General features: G+C 38.6%; 1 protein-coding gene across 6 annotated transcripts in view; it reads left to right on the top strand.

Annotated features, from left to right (window-relative positions):
* The window catches only part of rg (A kinase anchor protein rugose), a 662,216-nt gene that overhangs the window by 621,276 nt on the left and 16,741 nt on the right, over positions 1 to 24,199 (top strand). For all 6 annotated transcript variants that reach the window (XM_071679213.1, XM_071679211.1, XM_071679212.1 and 3 more), the window contains 10 exons: positions 882 to 1,100; positions 2,117 to 2,229; positions 3,379 to 3,519; positions 4,973 to 5,092; positions 8,590 to 8,742; positions 18,841 to 19,008; positions 19,202 to 19,291; positions 21,847 to 22,024; positions 22,378 to 22,458; positions 22,584 to 22,757. In XM_071679213.1, the coding sequence (XP_071535314.1) occupies positions 882 to 1,100; positions 2,117 to 2,229; positions 3,379 to 3,519; positions 4,973 to 5,092; positions 8,590 to 8,742; positions 18,841 to 19,008; positions 19,202 to 19,291; positions 21,847 to 22,024; positions 22,378 to 22,458; positions 22,584 to 22,757 (1,437 nt within the window). The remainder of the gene's footprint in view (positions 1 to 881; positions 1,101 to 2,116; positions 2,230 to 3,378; positions 3,520 to 4,972; positions 5,093 to 8,589; positions 8,743 to 18,840; positions 19,009 to 19,201; positions 19,292 to 21,846; positions 22,025 to 22,377; positions 22,459 to 22,583; positions 22,758 to 24,199) is intronic.

Here is a 24,199-nt window from a genome sequence, read left to right as displayed (position 1 = left end):
AACCACGCTCATTTTATTTCCACACATCTCTCTTACCCTTACGTTACTTACTCGATCAAACCACCTCACACCACACATTGTCCTCAAACATCTCATTTCCAGCACATCCACCTTCCTGCGCACAACTCTATCCATAGCCCACGCCTCGCAACCATACAAAATTGTTGGAACCACTATTCCTTCAAACATACCCATTTTTGCTTTCCGAGATACTGTTCTCGACTTCCACACATTCTTCAAGGCTCCCAGGATTTTCGCCCCCTCCCTCTGATCCACTTCCGCTTCCATGGTTCCATCCGCTGCCAGATCCACTCCCAGATATCTAAAACACTTTACTTCCTCCAGTTTTTCTCCATTCAAACTTACCTCCCAATTGACTTGACCCTCAACCCTACTGTACCTAATAACCTTGCTCTTATTCACAGTTACTCTTAACTTTCTTCTTTCACACACTTTACCAAACTCAGTCACCAGCTTCTGCAGTTTCTTATATATATATATATATATATATATATATATATATATATATATATATATATATATATATATATATATATACGTATGAGTCCATGGGGAAATGAAGCACGATAAGTTCCAAGGTGCACTTTCGTGTAATAATCACATTAGGGGAGATACTAGAAAAATTTGTCAGTGGATATACAACGAAGAGACGTAGCTATGACGCCATTTGGTAAACAAGTACCAAGACACTTTCAAGTCTTTAATATCTTTTCATATGTAATTTTTTTCACATGGAAGTAGAAAAAAAAAGCACTTTTGAAGTGATGTGTCTTAAAGTACACGATACATCTTACCCTGAGGCATTTGACGTGTCACAGTTCGATACCGATAAAGGTAAAACTTCACCTCCATTCCCACAGCATCGGTGTTCTTCACGTTCCCGGATCAGGCGACGGTTAAGCGTGTAGCTAAAGCACTGCCACGGGTCGGAGTGGGCATCAAATATGGCATCCCCCAGACTCGCCGGGCCTCCATGATGTCCCCTCGGCAGCTCTTCCGTGCTTCCAACATGACGCAGAAGTGGCAACGCAGGGAGATCTCCAACTTCGAATACCTTATGTTCCTCAACACCATCGCAGGTGAGTAGCCACTTCTTGAAATGGTCTTAACTTTTCGTGTCACTATCAAGGGTGAATGTAAACTTGTGAATCCCTTCATCACCATTGCAGATGATTGGCTTCAGTTTCATTAATGTCTCGTGGTCCTCATTAACATAGTGGGTGAGTAGGCTCAACCTGTTTACTGCCTTATGCTTCTCAATGCCACCATGGTTGAATGGCCCTGTCTGTGTCACATGCTTATCACTATTGTTGGTGAGTGACCTCTACTCACCAGTGACTCATATTTCTCATCACCATTGTGGGTGAGTGGCCTATACTCACCAGTGACTCGTTGTCTCCTCATCACCATCGTGGGTGAATAATATTTCAAGCTACTGTTCTCGTGAGCTATCTTTTTATAACTTTTCTTCCTTTAAAAATCAGGTCTACAAATACTTGCATAACCCTGATTTATTTTTGCCTTTTCTTTCAGTTTTTTCTTTTGCCCTAGATGACTTTTGATTGTTACAATTTTGCCTATTGTATGTCAGTCACTATAAGAAAAAAAATAATTGCCACAAGTGGCAGAATACATGAAATATACAGTGTAGGAAGAAGAGACATGATATATGCAAGGCAGCAAATAGAAGGCATACAAGATTTTTTTTCTTTGCATCAGAAACCATCTTGGCAAGAGAGATACAGAATTACCAAATCAAGGGTAACTTCTAGAAACACACTATAAAGTTATCTGAAGAAAACGTGAATCTTATAAAAGTGCTTGTAAGGTTACTGTATTTATTGCAGGGCCAGGGAGTTAAGAAACATGAATGGAGTGACCACAGGCTTATGGCTCAAGTCATTACCTGATGTGAACCTCAAACAGGTAGTCATTGAAAAGGAGTAGCAGTCAATAGAAACATACTTAACTAGGCAAGATGTGGTGAGCACTACACACAAGCCATGCCATTTTGGCAAAATCTTGTCAATAGCATTTGCAGATATGTATATTCTCTCTCTCCGATATATAGTGTCTTAGTGAAACTGTTTTTCAGGTCGAACTTATAATGATTTGAACCAGTACCCAGTATTCCCATGGGTGCTAACCAACTTCGACTCTCACGAACTTGACCTTTCCCAGCCGTCCAACTACAGAGACTTGTCTAAGGTTAGTCAGGACAGTATTCATCTGCGTTTCATATAGTGAGAGCTTGTATACTACTTGATGTTTGTTTTGTATTTCAGTCTTTTAAGATACTTTCTGCTCATCTATATTATGTTTTTGTATTAACTTTGTTCCCAGATTTCCTTGTAAATAGAACATGATTTATGTGTTATTTGCTCCCAGTTCCATGTGGTGAAACAGTTGTATATAGCCTCTCAGATTTCCCGTATAGATGCTCAACCCATATCTGGTGTGTAAATGAAATACAAACTTCCACAACAAGTACACATTTCTTACTTTGTATTCTAAGGTGAAAAGACAAACTAGACATGGGTTGAGTATGTGTATGATATGAGAAACTTTATGCACATACTTGATTTATTCTAAGGAATTGGAATATAGTGTTAATGATGATAGACTTTCTCATTGAAATTATTGGGATAGTGAAATATAAAGTAATTAGATAATTATCATGTGGAACGACATTTAGTGTCAAAAGAACTGAAGGCAAACAGCAGAAAATTGCATATTGAGTGAAAGTTTTCATTTTCTTTTTTGTGTTATGCTAATCAGAATCATATTTATCATAGTTATGTAGCAATAAGAGTAATAATACAGGTATTTGTAGTAATCTTTAGCTTTAACTTGAAATATAAAGTTAGAATTACTTTATATATATATATATATATATATATATATATATATATATGAGTGAGGAAAGATTGACCAAGAGGATATATGTGTTGGAGGTGGAGGGAACGAGGAGAAGAGGGAGACCAAATTGGAGGTGGAAAGATGGAGTGAAAAAGATTTTGTGTGATCGGGGCCTGAACATGCAGGAGGGTGAAAGGAGGGCAAGGAATAGAGTGAATTGGAGCGATGTGGTATACCGGGGTCGACGTGCTGTCAGTGGATTGAATCAAGGCATGTGAAGCGTCTGGGGTAAACCATGGAAAGCTGTGTAGGTATGTATATTTGCGTGTGTGGACGTATGTATATACATGTGTATGGGGGTAGGTTGGGCCATTTCTTTCGTCTGTTTCCTTGCTCTACCTCACAAACGCGGGAGACAGCGGCAAAAGAAAATTATATATATATATATATATATATATATATATGAATGCTTGTACATTGCCTGTTTCATATCAACAGCCCATTGGTGCCCTTAACCCTTCCCGACGTGCATTCTTCGAGGAGCGGTATAACTCCTGGGAACATGACCAGATTCCACCTTTCCACTATGGTACCCACTATTCAACCTCAGCATTCACCCTCAACTGGCTTATCAGACTTGTAAGTTCACATGCCTCAGTTTGTATATTTAAGGTGCCCTTTGGTATTCAACGGTCTCTGTTGCTTTTACCTTCAAAAGTTACTTGTTTAGAGTACCTGTTTGTAGTGATCGTAGTTATCATATATTCATATTTTATGCAGATGATCCATGTTATACAAATTTTTTTACAATAAAAATCAATACTTGTGAACATTTGCATTATCATGAAGGATGACACAATGGAAACATAAGGGGGTTATGTTCCTCATCATTTATTTTCTGTATATAACTTGTGTATGGAACTTATATGGAACAAGTTAGCCTGAAAACTATTCCCCACACATTTCTTTTTTTTTTACATATATTCTTCCTCCTGATCCATAGATGCCACATACGTATTCCTCTCTTTCTATAAGTATTTCTCAGAAATTCTTCAAAGTAAATACTTGGTCTACATATCTTCATCCACTTCTTATGCCACATTTCTCCTCTCCAGTCTATTGCTGTGTGAATGCCAACACCATCTTAATCACCATTCTCCCATACAACTTATTAGATATACAGTGTTTTAATAGTCACCTCACAACACAGCAGTATTCAAGTTTACTTCTTATGTATGTATTAAACATTTTCATTTTTAAGTGACTGTCTCTTGTTGCAAATTTTCTCCAGTTCAAGCATTTATTTTTGTAGTAGTCATGGGACAGCTTATACATTTGCAATGCCTACATACAGAGGCCTTACAGGAAAAGAAATAGGAAGTGAAGCAAACATCAGAGATTTGGAGGAATTATATGACCTCTGCTCCTTTTAGAAAACTGCATTCAGTTTCAGCATCCCTCATTTTACATATCAGACTAGCCCAACATTTATCTAGCTTTGACTTTGGTTTTCCTAGCAATACAGCATCATTTGCACATAACTGCAGTTCCTATTTTGTTTCTGCATGGTTCATTATTACTCCACAATCATCCCATCTTGCCCTCGTTTCACTCAGTGCTCTGTCTGTAAAAACATAAGATAACTCTTTTAACATCATGCAACCCTGACATATTTGAACATTTATTTCGTACCTCTTGCTCATACCCTCACTTTCACATATGCTCTGCTTCCATTATTAAAGCTCTTAACAGTCGGAAATCTTCCATACACATGAAATCAAAATTTCTCAAAGTACCCTCCAATTCACTTTACTCATATGCCTTTTATAAATCCATAATTACTATACAGACCATAATTTTTTTCAAAAAATTTCTATAGTAATTGTGAGATGGAAAAAGAAATAAAGTTGTGACAGGTTAAGGAACCTAACTTTATGAAATTTTAGGAGTCTATTAACAGGTATTGATACATGGCATTTAGTTGCTTGTGAAATGTGGGAGAATGGTAAACTAGTCTAAGATTTGATTTTTAGAATGATTAATGAGCAGCAAGTAAAATAAGTTTTCTGAATGTGTTTATGCATTTTTCTAGGAACCTTTCACCACTATGTTCCTGTCATTACAAGGAGGCAAATTTGACCATCCCAACCGAATGTTCTCTTCAGTGGCCACTGCCTGGAAGAATTGCCAGAGAGATACATCAGATGTTAAAGTAAGTGGAATTTTTAATGACTTGTACTCTCATTTCACACTTATAAGTATATGGTTCAACCTGCATAGTAACACTAATGCACATGTACGAGAAAAGCTTTTTCCGTTATCTCATTAGGATGGCATGTGCAGAATTTGTGGGGCTCCATCTCCTGAACATTCTCTACTGATCAATTATTTTTTAAACTTTTATGTACTGTCACATTTCACAGGTTAATCATTCCATTAATCCATTTATCTGTTACTATGAAAGTTCAACTTTTCTAATAAGTTTCTTTCTTTGTTTTTGTAATAACTTCTGGTTGTTCTAGCTTTGCATTTCATTAAGAATTGTTCACTTTCAGCATTTTCATATAGGTTGAAAAATGTGGAAATTAAGATTATCTTCCTTTGCTATTCTCTTTTCCATTGTGAGCTAGTTTATAGCCTTTGACTTGTACCTGAAAGTTTGCTTTTAATTCACTTCTCTATACCTAAAAGTAGTTTTTAGATTTCCATATCATTACATGATGAAGATCCAACAACAGTGCTATAACCATTGCTGAAGAATTCTTTCAGATACTTAGGCCGTCATGTGGGTGAAGCACGTGTTTGTTGCTTATGGTGAAAAAAGGATGATTTTAAAATTGTAATAAAAGATGCCTTAGCATGTTTACAGAAGGGGAAGGTTGAGGTACCATGCAAAAACAGGTTGACAAGAGACAAAAACAAGAAAGACAGAAAATAGCAATGCAGACAATTGATCAAGTCGAGCAGGTTGTCATTTTGCTGCATTGTGAATACAAAAAATAAATCTCCAGGGGTACAATAATTCTTCCTTGAGTTACCAAGACAAGCTAATCTTTCATTTTTCTCATTTGTATTTGGTTTCTTTCAGTTACATGGCAGCTTTTCAATTATCTTTTGAATGAATTTTCTCATTTTTCTCATAAACTATTGATATATTTTTAGTAAATAATCTGTTTCCTATGTCTTCATTTTAGTAGCTAAGCACTGATTTAGTTTCGTATTTCTTTGTATACTGGAGAGACTGTAGCAAGAGGAATAAGGCAGTGTTGCTATTTTCCACTTTCTTGGTGAAATGAAAATGGTTTGCAAGTGTATTGCAGCCAATAGCTCATCCTATTCAAGGTTAAAGAGTTTTGGGTATTTGAGATGTTTGATTGTAATATGAGCTCCTGCCCAAAATATTTTAGTAGGTAAAATGGTCTCCATATTAAGAAACAAACTTGTGCATCTAGAACAGAATATTTTTTACAAATGAATGTTTAAAATCATGAAGGCTACACAATGATCTACATTCTCTCTGTGCATCTAGAAAAGACTATTTTTTCAAAAAGATGTTTGAAATCTTGAAGGCTACAGAATGATCTACATTCTCTCTGTGCATCTAGAAAAGAATATTTGAAATCTTGAAGGCTACAGAATGATCTTCATTCTCTCTTACTAAATCTCTGATTTGCCTGTAACCTATTCTTCCCCCATCTGTTCCCCACAGTATTGCTCCCATTTACTCTCCTGTTTTCACTTCCTTCCAAAACATTTTCTTAGTTTCTCTACAGTTCATTGATACTCTAACACTCTTTATCATTTTTACCGTTTTCAGCTCCTGTACCATTTTCTTAACTACTCATTGTGTTTTCTTGTACTTCCAGTTAGTCATATAGCTTTCTTACATATGCCATCCAAACAATTAATATGTTATTTTACAGTTACAAATATAAATGAGTGTGATTTGTTAACACTTTTTGAAAGGAATTTACACTGCTGATGACCCGATAATTTGAAGTAATCAGTCATCTTGTCAGTGTTTGGAGAAGATTCTGCATGTGCCATCCTTTTTATATTTTATAAAACAGGATTTATAGCAACTTTCTGCAAGTTGAAACCAAATCCAATATTGTGTTAGCTATAGGTTGTAGTGTTTTGATACTCTTGTACTTAAGGATATTGAAAGCTTTCCCTCCTAGATTTCATAATCTCAAGAGCATCATTGACCACCTTTTCCTCAAATTTGTAAGAGATTTTTTAGCAAATTGAATTATATGCCGAGGATTCTGTTTTGGAATACATGTTGCTTAAGTGAAGGACCAGCATTTTTCTCATACAATAAGAATTTAAGATACTGATACCAGAAAGAGTAAGGGTGCCCTCTGTCAGTACATGGGACATAATACATGAATTCAGATGATTGAGGGAAAGATTGAATGGGAGTTACACAGTGAGAAATTATAACACTATGGAAAACAATTTATGAAAGTTGAAACCAAATCCAATCTTTTGATAGCTATAGGTTGTAGTGTTTTGATACTCTTGTACTTCAGGATATTGAAAGCTTTCCCTCCTAGATTTCATAATCTCAAGGGCATCATTGACTACCTTTTCATCATATTTGTAAGAGGTTTCTTAGCAAATTGAATTATATGCAAAGAATTCTGTTTTGGAATATATATTGCTTAAGTGAAGGACCAGCATTTTTCTCATACAATAAGAATTGAAGATACTGATACCAGAAAGAATAAGGATGCCCTCTGTCAGCACATGGGACATCATACATGAATTCAAATGATTGAGGAAAAGATTGAATGGGAGTTACAGTGAGAAATTATAACATTATGGAAAACAATTTATCATTGTGTTTCCTAGAAAATAAGTGTCTTGGGACTTTACTGATGATATTGCTAGAAAGAAAGCCATCAACACTAATGTTGAAATATACTGAGTTGCAAGGACTCCATCGTAATTAATAATTTTTGATTAGTAATCTTTCACATGCTATTTTTATTATTATTTTCATACATGTTCACCATTTTCTATGTCAGCAAGGTAGTCCCAGGCACACACAAAGAAATACCCCCTGCTACCTCCTCTCTTAGTCTGTGAATTGCAGGGGGTACATGGGCACTATTCTTTCTCCCCTGTTCCCAGGGATTATCACTATCATTATTTATAATTGGATAACCCTGGGACCTCTCTTATGGGGCCCCTGCAGGTTTATGGCTTCTCTACATTAAGTAGCAGGGATATCATGGACTTGTGTGGTATGAGAAGTTTTAGGTTAAGACTGCATCCCTTGTCATTCATTGACAATTATAGTGCCTAGCAAAAAGTGACTTTTCACTCTTGATATAAACTTTTGCAGGTAGAGTCCAGCAGCACCTCTACTAATGGTAATTGATCATAATTATGTAATTGTAGGATCCCTTTCACAGGGCTCCTGCAGTTTCAAGTCTGTACTACAATGTAGCACGGAAATGATGGATTTTTATGGCATGAGAAGTTCCTTGATGAAATTGTATGCCTTTTCATCCAATGACAATGATACAACTTCATTTGAGTTGACTTTTCACAGTATAACCCCATCCAGGTGAAGTCCAGTGATACTCTGCTTTAGTTAGGATCATAGATATATGCTATCTTATACTTCTTATTACATGTTTCAAAGAGCTACTTATTTGTTTCCTCCTTACCATATATTTTTTTTATTTCTTACTCTAGGAACTCATTCCTGAGTTTTATTACCTTCCTGAGATGTTCATAAACTGGAACCGCTACAAACTTGGAGCAACAGAGGAGGAAGGAGTGGTCGATGATGTTGTACTTCCACCTTGGGCCTCATCACCAGAGGAATTCATTAGAATCAATAGAATGGTAAGAATTACTTATATATACAGACTTACTTTTTTCAGTACAGATGTATATGGAGATTAAAGGTAGTTCACATTTGCTTATAAATTACAAGGCAGAATATTACTAGCCATTCCATCCTTAGTTATTACCAAGACAAATGAGTGATTACTAGAATGAGGTTAGAGAAAATTTTCTCTTTTCTAAGAAGGCAGTGTATGAATTGTCTTAAATTGGTTTACTCTCAACTCATACACATTGATAGGTGTGGGTGACTCCAAGTGTGCAATAGGTTTTGCCAGGCATACAAGGTAGGTGCTTTTTCAAAACTTGAACTGTAGCAGGATTAGTAGTTACAAGATATTGTCTTCATTGATAACTATTCTTATTACTTCATTGTTGCTACTGTCTTCTTTTGTCTCCTATTATTAGGGTTTGGGATTCTTCTCTTTGTGATCTTATGGATAAAAACTTACGCTTAATGGGAAAGTGTAAGTGTATTAGTTTGTGGGTTATTCCTAGGGTACTTGTATAATGACTTTTATGTTAGAACTACCATTGTTGTGTGGAACAAGAAATCAATAGGAGGAGGCTTTACCAGGTTCTGGTGTTGTCAGATTACCTTACTGAGGGGCTCTGTGTGTTTGCAGACACCTTGATACTGTATGCTTTTGGTATGAAGAGTTCTACAGATGGGGACTTTAAGTGAAAGCAAGGAGGTTGTACGGTTTGTGAGGTATGTAGAGATGTTGCCCTTAACCTGAAGGGTGTATACTGCCTTTTCATGTTTTCATGCCCTAACTTTGAAATGTGATTATCCTCGATGGAGAAGTACTGTGATGCATTCTGTCAGCATGAGAATTCGTAACCACCACCTCATGCGCAAGGTTAGTTTAATCTCTTCATATACCACCCAGCATGCTATAACATAGGCAAGACATTGCAGACACTTAACAGATTTGACCATATAGACATATGCAAATATGAGTGAGTTTAATGGAAGTACAAGGGTGAACTGAGAGCCTTTCTCAGAGATGCACAGGGGATGCCATGTAATAAATATACGGACTTGTAAATTACGTGTGGAATCATACACACACACTAACACAAAACAGTGATATGCGAGTCAAATTACAGAGGTGGGCTGAAGGCCCTAAGTATCTGGTGTAAGGATACAGGTACATACAACACAGAATAGGTCAGTAGATAGTATAACACCACATGAAGTTGGTCCTGGGGATGTGCTGAGGCCCTTTGAACATAAACATGCAATCAATACAGTGCTAAGAGTCAAGCTATAGACTGAGCTCCCCCATGTATTGCATACAGTAAAAGATGCAGTGCACAAGGCAGGTTACAGAATATTGTAGGCACCCATAGTAACATAAGACTTAATCTTGGAGATGGTCTAAGGGCCCAATATATGTAATTTGAGTGTAGACTGCTTGTTGAAAGAAAAACTATTAAGAGTACTTCCCACACATTCCTCACGTCGTAGAAGGTGACTAAAGGGGACAGGAGCGGGTGGCTAGAAACCCTCCCCTCCTTGTAGTTTAACTTTCTAAAAGGTGAAACAGAAGGAGTCACGCGGGGAGTGCTCATCCTCCTCGAAGACTCAGATTGAGGTGTCTAAATATGTGTGGATGCAACCAAGATGAGAAAAAAGGAGACATAGGTAGTATATTTGAGGAAAGGAACCTGGATGTTTTGGCTCTGAGTGAAACGAAGCTCAAGGGTAAAGGGGAAGAGTGGTTTGGGAATGTCTTGGGAGTAAAGTCAGGGGTTAGTGAGAGAACAAGAGCAAGGGAAGGAGTAGCACTACTCCTGAAACAGGAGTGGTGGGAGTATGTGATAGAGTGTAAGAAAGTAAATTCTAGATTGATATGGGTAAAACTGAAAGTTGGAGAGAGATGGGTGATTATTGGTGCATATGCACCTGGGCATGAGAAGAAAGATCATGAGAGGCAAGTGGTTTGGGAGCAGCTGAATGAGTGTGTTAGTGGTTTTGATGCACGAGACCGGGTTATAGTGATGGGTGATTTGAATGCAAAGGTGAGTAATGTGGCAGTTGAGGGAATAATTGGTATACATGGGGTGTTCAGTGTTGTAAATGGAAATGGTGAATAGCTTGTAGATTTATGTGCTGAAAAAGACTGGTGATTGGGAATACCTGGTTTAAAGAGCAATATATACATAAGTATACGTATGTAAGTAGGAGAGATGGCCAGAGAGCGTTATTGGATTACGTATTAATTGATAGGCACGCAAAAGAGAGACTTTTGGATGTTAATGTGCTGAGAGGTGCAACTGGAGGGATGTCTGATCAGTATCTTGTGGAGGTGAAGGTGAAGGTTGGGGTGAAGAGAGTGGTGAGAGTAAGTGAGCTTGGGAAGGAGACTTGTGTGAGGAAGTACCAGGAGAGACTGAGTACAGAATGGAAAAAGTTGAGAACAAAGGAGGTAAGGGGAGTGGGGGAGGAATAGGATGCATTTAGGGAAGCAGTGATGGCTTGCGCAAAAGATGCTTGTGGCATGAGAAGTGTGGGAGGTGGGCTGATTGGAAAGGGTAGTGAGTGGTGGGATGAAGAAGTAAGATTATTAGTGAAAGAGAAGAAAGAGGCATTTGGACGATTTTTGCAGGGAAATAATGCAAATGAGTGGGAGATGTATAAAAGAAAGGGGGCAGGAGGTCAAGAGAAAGGTGCAAGAGGTGAAAAAGAGGGCAAATGAGAGTTGGGGTGAGAGAGTATCATTAAATTTTAGGTAGAATAAAAAGATGTTTTGGAAGGAGGTAAATAAAGTGCGTAAGACATGGGAACGAATGAGAACTTCAGTGAAGGGGGCTAATGGGGAGGTGATAACAAGTAGTGGTGATGTGAGAAGGAGGTGGAGTGAGTATTTTGAAGGTTTGTTGAATGTGTTTGATGATAGAGTGGCAGATTTAGGGTGTTTTGGTCAAGGTGGTGTGCAAAGTGAGAGGGTTAGGGAAAATGATTTGGTAAACAGAGAAGAGGTAGTAAAAGATTTGCGGAAGATGAAAGCTGGCAAGGCAGCGGGTTTGGATGGTATTGCAGTGGAATTTATAAAAAAAGGGGATGAGTGTATTGTTGACTGGTTGGTAAGGTTATTTAATGTATGTATGATTCATGGAAAGGTGCCTGAGGATTGGCGGAATGCTTGCATTGTGCCATTGTACAAAGGCAAAGGGGACAAAGGTGAGTGCTCAAATTACAGAGGTATAAGTTTGTTGAGTATTCCTGGTAAATTATATGGGAGGGTATTGATTGAGAGGGTGAAGGCATGTACACAGCATCAGATTGGGGAAGAGCAGTGTGGTTTCAGAAGTGGTAGAGGATGTGTGGATCAGGTGTTTGCCTTGAAGAATGTATGTGAGAAATACTTAGAAAAGCAAATGGATTTGTATGTAGCATTTATGGATCTGGAGAAAGGCATATGATAGAGTTGATAGAGATGCTCTGTGGAAAGTATTAAGAATATATGATGTGGGAGGCAAGTTGTTAGAAGCAGGGAAAAGTTTTTATCGAGGATGTAAGGCATGTGTACATGTAGGAAGAGATGAAAGTGATTGGTTCTCAGTGAATGTAGGTTTGTGGGCAGGGGTGTGTGATGTCTCCATAGTTGTTTAATTTGTTAATGGATAGGGTTGTTAGGGAGGTGAATGCAAGAATTTTGGAAAGAGGGGCAAGTATGCAGTCTGTTGTGGATGAGAGAGCTTGGGAAGTGAGTCAGTTGTTGTTCGCTGATGATACAGCGCTGGTGGCTGATTTGTGTGAGAAACTGCAGAAGCTGGTGACTGAGTTTGGTAAAGTGTGTGAAAGAAGAAAGTTGAGAGTAAATGTGAATAAGAGCAAGGTTATTAGGTGCAGTAGGGTTGAGGAACAAGTCAGTTGGGAGGTAAGATTGAATGGAGAAAAAGTGGAGGAAGTGAAGTGTTTTAGATATCTGGGAGTGGATTTGGCAGCGGGTGGAACCATGGAAGCAGAAGTAAATCACAGGGTGGGGGAGGGGTGAAAGTTCTGGGAGAGTTGAAAAATGTGTGGAAATCGAGAACATTATCTCGGAAAGCAAAAATGGGTATGTTTGAAGGAATAGTGGTTCCAACAATGTTATATGGTTGCAAGGCGTGGGCTATAGATAGAGTTGTGTGGAGGAGGGTGGATGTGTTGGAAATGAGATGTTTGAGGACAATATGTAGAGTCAGGTGGTTTGATTGATTAAGTAATTAAAGGGTTAGAGAGATGTGTGGTAATAAGAAGAGTGTGGTTGAGAGAGCTGAAGAGAATGTTTTGAAATGGTTTGGTCACATGGAGAGAATGAGTGAGGAAAGATTGACCAAGATGATATATGTGGCAGAGGTGGAGGGAACGAGGGGAATTGGGAGACCAAATTGGAGGTGGAAAGATGGAGTGAAAAAGATTTTGAGTGATCGGGGCCTGAACATGCAGGAGGGTGAAAGGCGGACCAGGAATAGAGTGAATTGGAATCATGTGGTATACTGGGGTTGATGTGCTGTCAATGGATTGAACCAGGGCATGTGAAGGGTCTGGGGTAAACAATAGAAAGTTTTGTGAGGCCTGGATGTGGAAAGGGAGCTGTGGTTTCAGTGCATTATACATGACAGGTAGAGACTAAGTGTGAACGAATGTGGCCTTTGTTGTCTTTTCCTAGTGCTACCTCACATGCATGCTGAGGAAGGGGGTTGTCATTTCATGTGTGGCTGGGTGATGACAGGAATGAATAAAGGCAGCAAATTTGAATTATGTACTTGTTTATATATGTATATGTCTGTGTATTGGTATATATATATGTATACATTGAAATGTATAGGTATATATATGTGCGTGTGTGGACGTGTATGTACATGCATGTGTATGTGGGTGGGTTGGGCCATTTTTTCGTCTGTTTCCTTGCGCTACCTCGCTAACGCGGGAGACAGCAACGAAAGTATAATAGATATGAATAATATATATATATATATATATATATATATATATATATATATATATATATATATATATATATATATTATCCCTGGGGATAGGAGATTAAGAATACTTCCCACGTATTCCCTGGGTGTCGTAGAAGGCGACTAAAAGGGGAGGGAGCGGGGGGCTGGAAATCCTCCCCTCTCGTTTTTTTTTTAATTTTCCAAAAGAAGGAACAGAGAATTGGGCCAGGTGAGGGTATTCCCTCAAAGGCCCAGTCCTCTGTTCTTAACGCTATCTCGCTAATGCGGGAAATGGCGAATAGTTTGAAAGAAAAAGAAAGAATATATATATATGTACAGAGCATCAGATTGGGGAAGAGCAGTGTGGTTTCAGAAGTCGTAGAGGATGTGTGGATCAGGTGTTTGCTTTGAAAAATATATGTGAGAAATACTTACAAAAAAAATGGATTTGTATATAGCATTTATGGACCTGGAAAAGGCATATGATAAGAGTTGATATAGATGCTCTGTGGAAGGTATTAAGAGTATATGGTGTTGGAGGGAAGTTGCTAGAAGCAGTGAAAAGTTTTTTATCGAGGATGTAAGGATGTGTATGAGTAGGAAGAGAGGATAGTGATTGGTTCTCAGTGAATGTCAGTTTGCGGCAGGGGTGCGTGATGTCTCCATGGTTGTTTAATCTGTTTATGGATGGGGTTGTTAGGGAAGTGAATGCAAGAGTTTGGAGAAAGGGGCAAGTATGCAGTCTGTTGTGGATGAGAGGGCTTGGGAAGTGATCAATCAGTTGTTGTTTGCTGATGATACAGCGCTGGTGGCTGATTCGGGTGAGAAACTGCAGAAGTTGGTGAGTTTGGTAAAGTGTGTGAAAGAAGAAAGCTGAGAGTAAATGTGAATAAGAGCAAGGTTATTAGGTACAGTAGGGTTGAGGGACAAGTCAGTTGGGAGGTAAGTTTGAATGAAGAAAAAGTGAAGGAAGTGAAGTGTTTTAGATATCTGGGAGTGGATTTGGCAGCAGATGGAACCATGGAAGCGGAAGTGAGTCACAGGGTGGGGGAGTTGGCGAAAGTTCTGGGAGCATTGAAGAATGTGTGGAAGGCGAGAACATTATCTCGGAAAGCAAAAATGGGTATGTCTGAAGGAATAGTGGCTCCAACAATGTTATATGGTTGTGAGCCGTGGGCTATGGATAGGGTTGTGCAGAGGAGGGTGGATGTGTTGGAAATGAGATGTTTGAGGACAGTATGTGGTGTGAGGTGGTTTGATCGAGTAAGTACTGAAAGGGTAAGAGAGATGTGTGGTAATAAAAAGAGTGTGGTTGAGAGAGCAGTAGAGGGTGTATTGAAACGGTTTGGTCCTATGGAGAGAATGAGTGAGGAAAGATTGACAGAGAGGATACGTGTCAGTGGTGGAGGGAACGAGAAGTGGGAGACGAAATTGGAGGTGGAAGGACGGAGTGAAAATGATTTTGAGCGATCGGGGCCTGAGCATGCAGGAAAGTGAAAGGTGTGCAAGAAGTAGAGTGAATTGGAACAGTGTGGTATACCAGGGTCGACATGCTGTCAATGGATTCAACCAGGGTATGTGAAGCATCTGGGTTAAACCATGGAGAGTTTTGTCAGGCCTGGATGTGGAAAGGGAGCTGTGGTTTCAGTGCATTATACATGACAGCTAGAGACTGAGTGTGAGTGAATGTAGCCTTTGTTGTCTTTTCCTAGTGCTACTTCACACGCATGCAGGGGGAGGGGGGTGTCATTTCATGTGTGGTGGGGTGGCGACAGGAATGAATAAAGGCAGCAAGTATGAATTATGTACATGTGTATGTATGTATATGTCTGTGTATGTGTATGTATATATGTATACATTGAAACTAGGTATGTATATGTGCATGTGTGGACGTGTATGTATATACATGTGTATGTGGGTGGGTTGGGCCATTCTTTTGTCTGTTTCCTTGCACAGCCTCGCTAATGCGGGAGACAGTGACAAATGAATAGATAGATAAATAATATTAGCAATGGCATGATATGATAGTTGAGTTACATAGAGTTACAAGATGTATTACATAAGACATCTTACATAGTATTGTAGTTAGAAGTGATTACATTGATTAGGTTTATGAACTTCACAGGTGTACACAGTCTGAGTATAGGAGTAGATCATATTCTTGCGTTGTCAATAAGTTCTTACAAAGTTCAGAAAACAAAAAACCTGTGGGCAAAAATTGCCATTAAAATGGCAATATCTATTTGTCTATATCTCTGACACCTGTTCCCATCTGGAACTCTTTCAAGGGGGTGGCCACGGCAGTAAAGCATCCCTGACTAATGAACTCGGTTTCGCTTCTTTGCCTGTAGTGCCTCATCCTTAACAGGCCATTTGCAGAGGGCAAGTCTAGTGCAGTGTTTGCAGAGGATCCTACTTTATGTTCCTACAGACTGCTTCTACTTAATGTTCCTACTGATTGCTTCTACTTAATGCTCCTGCCTAATGTTTCTACCTACTACTTCTATCCTGTGTTTACCTAATGCTCCTGCCTAAATGTTCCTACCTACCAATTTTGTCAGTTGCTCCTAACATTTTGCCAAATGCAAGGTGAGTGCATAGTGCTCACCACAGGATAATCTAGAGTTACAAAGAATGAGACGTGTGAGTTAAGTGTTATCAAGTGTTATGTATGACAAAGAGAGATTGTATGTTTGAAGAATGCCAGTAGTCCACATGTTGATGAGGCAAAAAGAGAAAGACTGCTGCCTGGGTCAGAGAAGTGCAGTTTGACAATAACTGAAGTGATGGCTAACCACTCAGCTGTCAATAACCCTCCCAATACCCAGGTGGTTAGTAATGGTAATATACCTCCCTGTTTATTGGCTGCCTGCTAGCTGCTACCTTCTAATGTTATGTTTTAGCATATGCGTATATGATATATCACATTATATTGAGTTATACCCTTTCTGGATTACATTCTGCCTGGCAGCCGTCTGTCCCACATTTTAATCAAATTATTACGATATAACAGTGACTTGCTCTAGTTTTATGCCTACAGTAAATGTGTAGTGGTGTAGTAAATATTACAATACTTGATGGTTGAGATAGCAGGTTGTTCAACTTGAGAAATTCAGGTATTCAAAAGCATAAAAAATCAGTATAGATTTAAGTGAATTGCTTATTTCATTTAGGTTTAGAATTACATCTGGCTTAAGACAGGCATGTTTAGTCATGTTATCAACATGATTATGGTGGTTGAATCTGAGGTATGAGGGAATTCAAAGGAATTTTCTGTAAAGTCCTCTATCTCTAGAGTCAGTAAGTGCACTTTGGATGCAACTGAGTGACTTTACATACTAGTTTAAGACAGTTAAGTGAACTGTGAGCTGCTTTTGAGTTAGACCTAATAGGTCATTATATAAGTTCTTAATAAGACACTCACGAACTCTCATTGTATTGTGATTACCCAATTGTTGAGCCAGATGTGGGTGGCATGGATACATCCACCTTTTCTGCAGTGAAACCTTGTTTTAATGGACTTAAGTGTATTTGGACCCCATCAGATTATGTTTTGGATCTAATGGAAAATCCTGTGAGTCTGATGCAATGCAAGTTTAGTGTGATAAGAGTGAGGATCATTAGAGTACATTTGACATGTAATGGGCTTAGTCCATAGTTTTCAACATCAGATTAGGATACAGTTAGAACATGTGAAAGCTTGCAATTTGCACATCAACACAGTGCACATTTTTCTTTATTTCATTTACTTGCAGTGTTCTCCCCTACAGGTAGGTACCTGGTAGGATATCTAATCACTTCTTGTTAGAGGTGAGGGTGAAGGTTTGTAGAAAAACCAGAAAATTACATCGGTGGGAAGAGGGTGGTGAAAGTGAGTGAATTTGGAAGAGAGGATTGTGTGAGGGGATACTAGGTGAGATTGAGCAAGGTATGATTTAAGGTAAGAGTCATCAAAATTGATTTCTGCATAAGGAATGGAAGGTATTTAGGGAAAGCAGTGCTTATGTGTGCATAAGTGTGTGGCATGAATAAGGTGTGATATGGACATGTGAGAAAGGGTAGGAATGGAGGGATGAGGAAGTTGAGCTGCTAGTGAGAGAGAAAAGAGAAACATTGACATGAGCTGCTAAGGAGTGTAAGGGATTGGGAGTTGTATAAGGGGAAGCAGGAGCTGAAAAAGAGGGCTAATGCAAGATCTGACTGTAGAATGGGAATGTCAAATGTTATATATTCAGCTCTTGATGCTTAGTTTGCTGTGCTAACTGTTAAGGAAAGTGATACCATTGAAATACATCAGAGAGTTGCAAAGTTGTAATAGGCATATCCAGAGGATTGGAGGACTGCTTTCATGATGCATTCCTTCACTATGTTTAGTACACAAAGGGCAACTTAGAAGTAGATCCATTTTGTGAATTAAGCACTGCACGATGGATATAGCTTTTCCCACAGTACAACTTATTGTAAGAAATTGTCTAAAATGGCATCAAATGCTGAAGGGGAGCATTCATTGTTGACTCAGAAGTGTATGAAAAATCAGCTATGCTCAGCACTGTCTCGAGATAAACTGAGGCTTGAATATTCTTAGCATGGAATGTAATATAATGAGGCTAGACACTGAAGGCAATATAATGATTTTTTTTTTAGAGAGAGAAGTAGCAAAAGGAATGTTTTCAAGATCAAGTAGCTGGTTTAGGGAAGTTTGAGTTATTCATGCTATTGAAAAATTAAATCTTTTTCAGTAGACTTGAGAAGGTGTTTTAGTTGGTCAATTTGTTTGTTTTTGTACTTGGATGTCTGCTGTTAGTAAAGGAAGTCTTATAATTTTTAGGATACTTTCCATTATCATGACTAGGAGGCAAAATATTGAGAAAAGTCGATTCCACATGATCATTACCAGAAGTAAACCCAGCATGCCAACCACCATGCAACCAGCTCCTGTAAAACTTTTTTTAAGTATGAGGAAATGATGGGCTCTGCAACATATTTTGTGCCTTGGACCCTGTGCTAGTTTCACAAACCTGTTAGGGACCCTGGCATTCTATATTTGTTCCCACTACAGTTACATATGGCCTTTAATATTAGCAGTGTGTCTGTAACAGCAAATGCTGAGCTTTGCTAATAACACAGATATTCATAACATTTTTCTTTATCCAGGCACTGGAATCTGAATTTGTCTCATGTCAGTTACATCAGTGGATTGACCTCACCTTTGGATACAAGCAACGTGGGCCAGAAGCAGTACGGGCCACCAATGTATTTTACTACCTCACATATGAAGGCTCTGTTGACCTAGATTCTATTCAGGATCCAGTAATGAGGGAGGTAAGGACATTAACTGCAAGTTACTGGTATTACCAATTCTTTCTTTCAAACTATTCGCCATTTCCCGCGAATACTTTATAGTAATATATTTGTGAATAAAGTGAACCTACAGAAAACTCTGCAGCTAGGAGGATGATTAGATAATTCTTTTCATAGCGGCCATAATTTTTTAAATCAAATTTTTCTTTTTTAGGCAATTGAGAACCAGATTCGGAACTTTGGGCAGACCCCATCTCAGTTGTTGATGGAGCCTCACCCACCTCGCTCTTCAGCTATGCACTTGGTGAGTATTTTTGGGAGTCATTTTGTTTTACAGCTGCTTATAATGTTAAGTTTTAAGAGGATCTAGTACATAAGGGAAATATCTTTTAAACGTCTGTATCTTCTTTACCAGTAGTTGTAATTTGTGCCATTAAATGTTTTGCTCAATATGTATAGATATACAGCATATGCTAATAATAATTATATTACAGTATCTGAATCCCTGTGTAGCTTATTCCATATATTTTTTCATACATATTCGCCATTTCCCGCATTAGCAAGGTAGCATGAAGAACATAGGACTGAGCCGTAGAAACAGCAGGAAACCAATTATTTATAATAAAAAGTATAATGATAATAATGAATTATTATTTTGTACTTTTTATTATACATAATCACTGTTTCCCACGTCAGTTAAGTAGCACCAGGAAACAGACAAAGAATGGCACATCCACTTATGTACACATATACGTACATAAATGCCTACATACGCACATATATATATACATTTCAACATATACATACATATACATGCACATACGCAGATATGTACATACATAGACATGTACATATTCATACTTGCTTGCCTTCATCCATTCCTGTCGCTACCTCGCCTCACAGGAAACAGCATCGCTACCTCTTGATTCAGTGAGGTAGTGCCAGGAAAACAGCCAAAAAAGGCTCCATTTGTTCACACGCAGTCTCTAGCTGTCATGTGTAATGCACCGAAATCACAGCTACCTATCCACATCCAGGCCCCACGGACCTTTTCATGGTTTACTCCATATGCTTCACATGCCCTGATTCAATCTATTGACAGCATGTCAACCCTGGTATACCACATCATTCCAATTCACTCTATTCCTTGCATGCCTTTCACCCTCCTGTATGTTATCATTAGTCTGTTTCTTCGAGCTTGTTTGTTGTTTCTTGCATTACCAAGCTAGAATGGGGGTGACTGTTATTGATAGATTAAGTTTCCAATATATGTATGTATATTGTCACTGCATAAAGGTAAGGGGGACAAAGGTGAATGTTTAAACCACAGAAGAATTATTGTGTTGACATATGAGGTAAGTAGTATAGGAGTGTGATGTTTAGGAGGGTGAAGGCATGTACAAGGAGCATCACCCTGGATAGGAACATTGTGGTTACAGGAGTGGTAGAGGATGTTGGGATCAGCTATTTGTTTTAAAGAATGAAAGAAAAATATGAAAAAAAGGCTTTGTATGTAGCATTTATGGATCTGGAGAAAGCAATGATGCATTTGATAGAGATGCCTATTGGAAGGTCTTATGAATATATGGCTTGGAGAGAAGCTCCTGGAAGCAGTGAGTTTTTATCAAGAGTGAAAAGTGTGTGTACGAGAAGTTAGAAAGAAAGGTGCAGGTTTCCAGGTGAAGTTGGGTCTACAGCATGGGTGTGCAATGTCACCATAGCTTTTTAATTTGTTTATGGATGGGAGGGTGGGGAAGTATATGCAAGGGTCATGGAGAAAGGGACAAGTATGCAGTTTGTAGGTGGTGATGGGCCTCATTCTATGACGTCCACTCTTGAGCCCTTGCCTGTAATGTACAGAGACCACACCCCCTTTCCACAGCCATTGCTCACAGACTTCTCTATGGTTTCCCATGACCACTTCATATGCCTTAGTTCCATCCATTATTCTTTTCTTTCATAATTGATTGCTATTTCCCACGTTAGCAAGGTAGTGCCAGGAACAAAGAAAGGCTGCATCTGCTGTCTTTTCTCTAGTTGTCATGTGTAATGCACCAAAACTACAGCTCCCTTTCCACATCCAGGCCCCACAGAACTTTCCATGGTTTACCCCAGACGCTTCACGTGCCCTGGTTCAATCCATTGACAGCACGTCGACCCCGGTATACCACATCGTTCCAGTTCACTCTATTCCTTGCACGCCTTTCACCCTCCTGCATGTTCAGGCCCCGATCACTCAAAATCTTTTTCACTCCATCTTTCCACCTCCAATTTGGTCTCCCACTTCTCCTCGTTCCCTCCACCTCTGACACATATATCCTCTTGGTCAATCTTTCCTCACTCATTCTCTCCATGTGACCAAACCATTTCAAAACACCCCCTTCTGCTCTCTCAACCACACTCTTTTTATTACCACACATCTCTCTTACCCTATTATTACTTAGTCGATCAAACCACCAGATTAATAAGCAGTAATAGTCACCCACCCTTCTCGACTTTCTTTCTAACCCACACTGGTCTTAAATTCGCTTCCTTATTCTTAACACAAACCCATAATTCCTCCTCTTTGAAAAGCATTACCACCTTTTTGACCTTGGTCTGTCACAACCCTGGATTGTATATCCTGAGCATTCCAAAACCATTCTACACTCTTCCCCATATCTTAATTTCCACTCGGAACCAAAACATCCAGGTTTTACTCATTGATTGTAACACCCTTCTTTTTGTCCAGGATATATCCACACATGTAAACATTACCAGTCTTGAGCCTTTGAAGACGAATCTTTGCCTTGGTTTTTCTTCCATTTTGTTTTTGGAATTTGTTGATTTAATAATAATTCATTCTTATTCATTTTGCAGTCACCATTGATGTTTTCTGGTGTATGTGAGGACGTTTGTATGGTGATGAAGTTTGTGAGCAACTCTCCCATCTGCCATATTTCGGCTAATACCTATCCCCAGCTGCCTCTTCCATCTGTTGTTACGCTTACAAATAATCATCATTTTGCTGTCAACCGATGGAATACTAATTACTCAGGTACTTGTATTGCTATAGTGTCAGCATGTAATAAACTGATATACTGACTTTCATTACAGCTCTTACCGTTCATTTGATAGATGTTAGAAAAACTTTAGTTTTATTTGATTCAGTTTCCATCTATCTGTTGTCTTTTTCTTTGCCATTTATGTATCAAATTTGTACTTCCTATGAGCTTACCCATTCATTTCCAGTTTCATTTAGTATAAAGAAAGTAAAATTTTGTTTAGATGAATAAGTATTGGTAATGACTTGTGAATCTCAAGTTTTAACATGTGAGTGAGGAGCTATATATCGCTCTATGTTCACATATATTTCTGATTGTAATAAAAAATATCTGAAATGTCTTCCAGTTAATGTGCAGAGTCCCAGCTATGCTGAAGGTAGCCAGTCACCGTCCACTCTCTTGCCTCTGTCCATGGATCCCGTCCTACGTAAGACATATTGCCCATTCACTTCTTGTATCATAATGGTATGAGGTTAGCATGAGCATTGTTTGTAAAACAAAAGTAGTTATTATACTGACCAAACAAATCATATTATTATAATGATTCATCAGAACAAGCTGCCTCAGGCAACAGCAGTAGCCAGCAGCAGAAACGCCATCTTGGTGACAACTTCAGTCAGAAGGTTCGGATGAGGAGCAACTGCTTTGTGACAACCGTAGACTCTCGCTTCATTATTGCATGTGGCTTCTGGGACAACAGTTTTCGTGTATTCTCCACTGAAACAGGTTGGTAATCACATCATACTCCTTGAAGTATATGTTCTTATAATATCATTGTATAGTGTGATTTTAGTACATTGTCTAATGTTAAATCATTTTGCCTTCATTATCCATGAAACAGAACTATGAAAGAAGTTTTACTATTCCCATCAGTATATCTTTTCTGCACTTGACAGCTTTATATGAACTCGTATTAGAAGATCCTGCCATCAGATCAGCTGCCCTGACATCAAAGCCCAAATACCTAAAGTATGCATGCCACAGTAATTATATTTTACATCCTTTGAAAATAAAAACAGTTATAAGATTTCTCCCCTATTAGAGTCTTATGTATTTTCTGAGCAAGACATGTTGGAAGTACAGGAGCCACCAGCATCAACCAACCAGTCACTCGTAACTTACTACACACAAATTCAGAATTCAAAGAGTTGTCTCTTTTTAATCCAATCCAGTCCCATACTAGATGGCAACACCTTGATTTCACATCACTCCTCAGTGTATTTGACAATTCCTGTCTAGCACTAAGTGCAGACAGGAAAGTTAAGTACCTAAATGCTTCCTCGTCATACAGAAAGCACCTTGAAGATGATTACTAGTGTCATTTAGTTTATTAACGTTGTGCAGCTAGGTTCCAGTTGTTTCCATTCATCCATTAAAACTACAATTTTTGAATATACAATATGATGAACCAGGTAGCATTGACAAAGAAATAGTTGTAGGTACTGTGTGTCAAAGATCTTCTTTGTTAGTCCTTTTTCACTCATCCTCTCCATGTGTCCAAAACATATAAGCACAACCTGATCAGCTCTCTCAACCAGCTGGGTTATCAACACAACTTTTCAAGGATGTAGCCATCTTTCTTTTTCAAGACTCCAGTCCCTGAGAAAATATTCTCATAGTTGGCAGTATTTATATGAAAAATAAGAAAGGGCTCAAGAAATACAGAGAAAAAAAAGGTAAAAAAAAATGGTAAAAAAAAACAAACAATTTTGATAATTCATGGTCTGTAAAATTTCAGCCAAAGTCCTGCAAAGCTGATAGCATAGAGAAATTTCCTTGCAAAAGTTGAGTACTAAAAAAAAAGTAAACATCTGTACAAAGCTGACAAAAGTACATTGATTTACATGAAAGGGAAGGTTAGAAGTCAGTAAACATCCACAGAACTTCCCTAAATTCATCAGTCTTAGATTGTACTTAAATAACAGCTTATCAGGCTTTGAGATTCAAGGGAAGAGCTATTGAACACTGGAAAAGTTGTAAGGAACTTAACGTAAGTTCAAAGGTGCATTCAAAGTGAATGATACCTTAGCACCAGCACCAAGAAGATCAGATAGGGAAGAGGACTGAAATTTTTAGAAAAGATGCAAGCAGATGACTGAAAGGTATTGATTTGCATAAAGCATGAGGTCATAATAGAATTCCACTGCATGCACTAAGGCATCTGCGGT

The sequence above is a fragment of the Panulirus ornatus genome, chromosome 29, assembly GCF_036320965.1.
Source record: "Panulirus ornatus isolate Po-2019 chromosome 29, ASM3632096v1, whole genome shotgun sequence".
NCBI lineage: Eukaryota > Metazoa > Arthropoda > Malacostraca > Decapoda > Palinuridae > Panulirus > Panulirus ornatus.
Note: the sequence above shows the minus strand (reverse complement) of the source record. Positions and strands in the feature narration are given on the sequence as shown.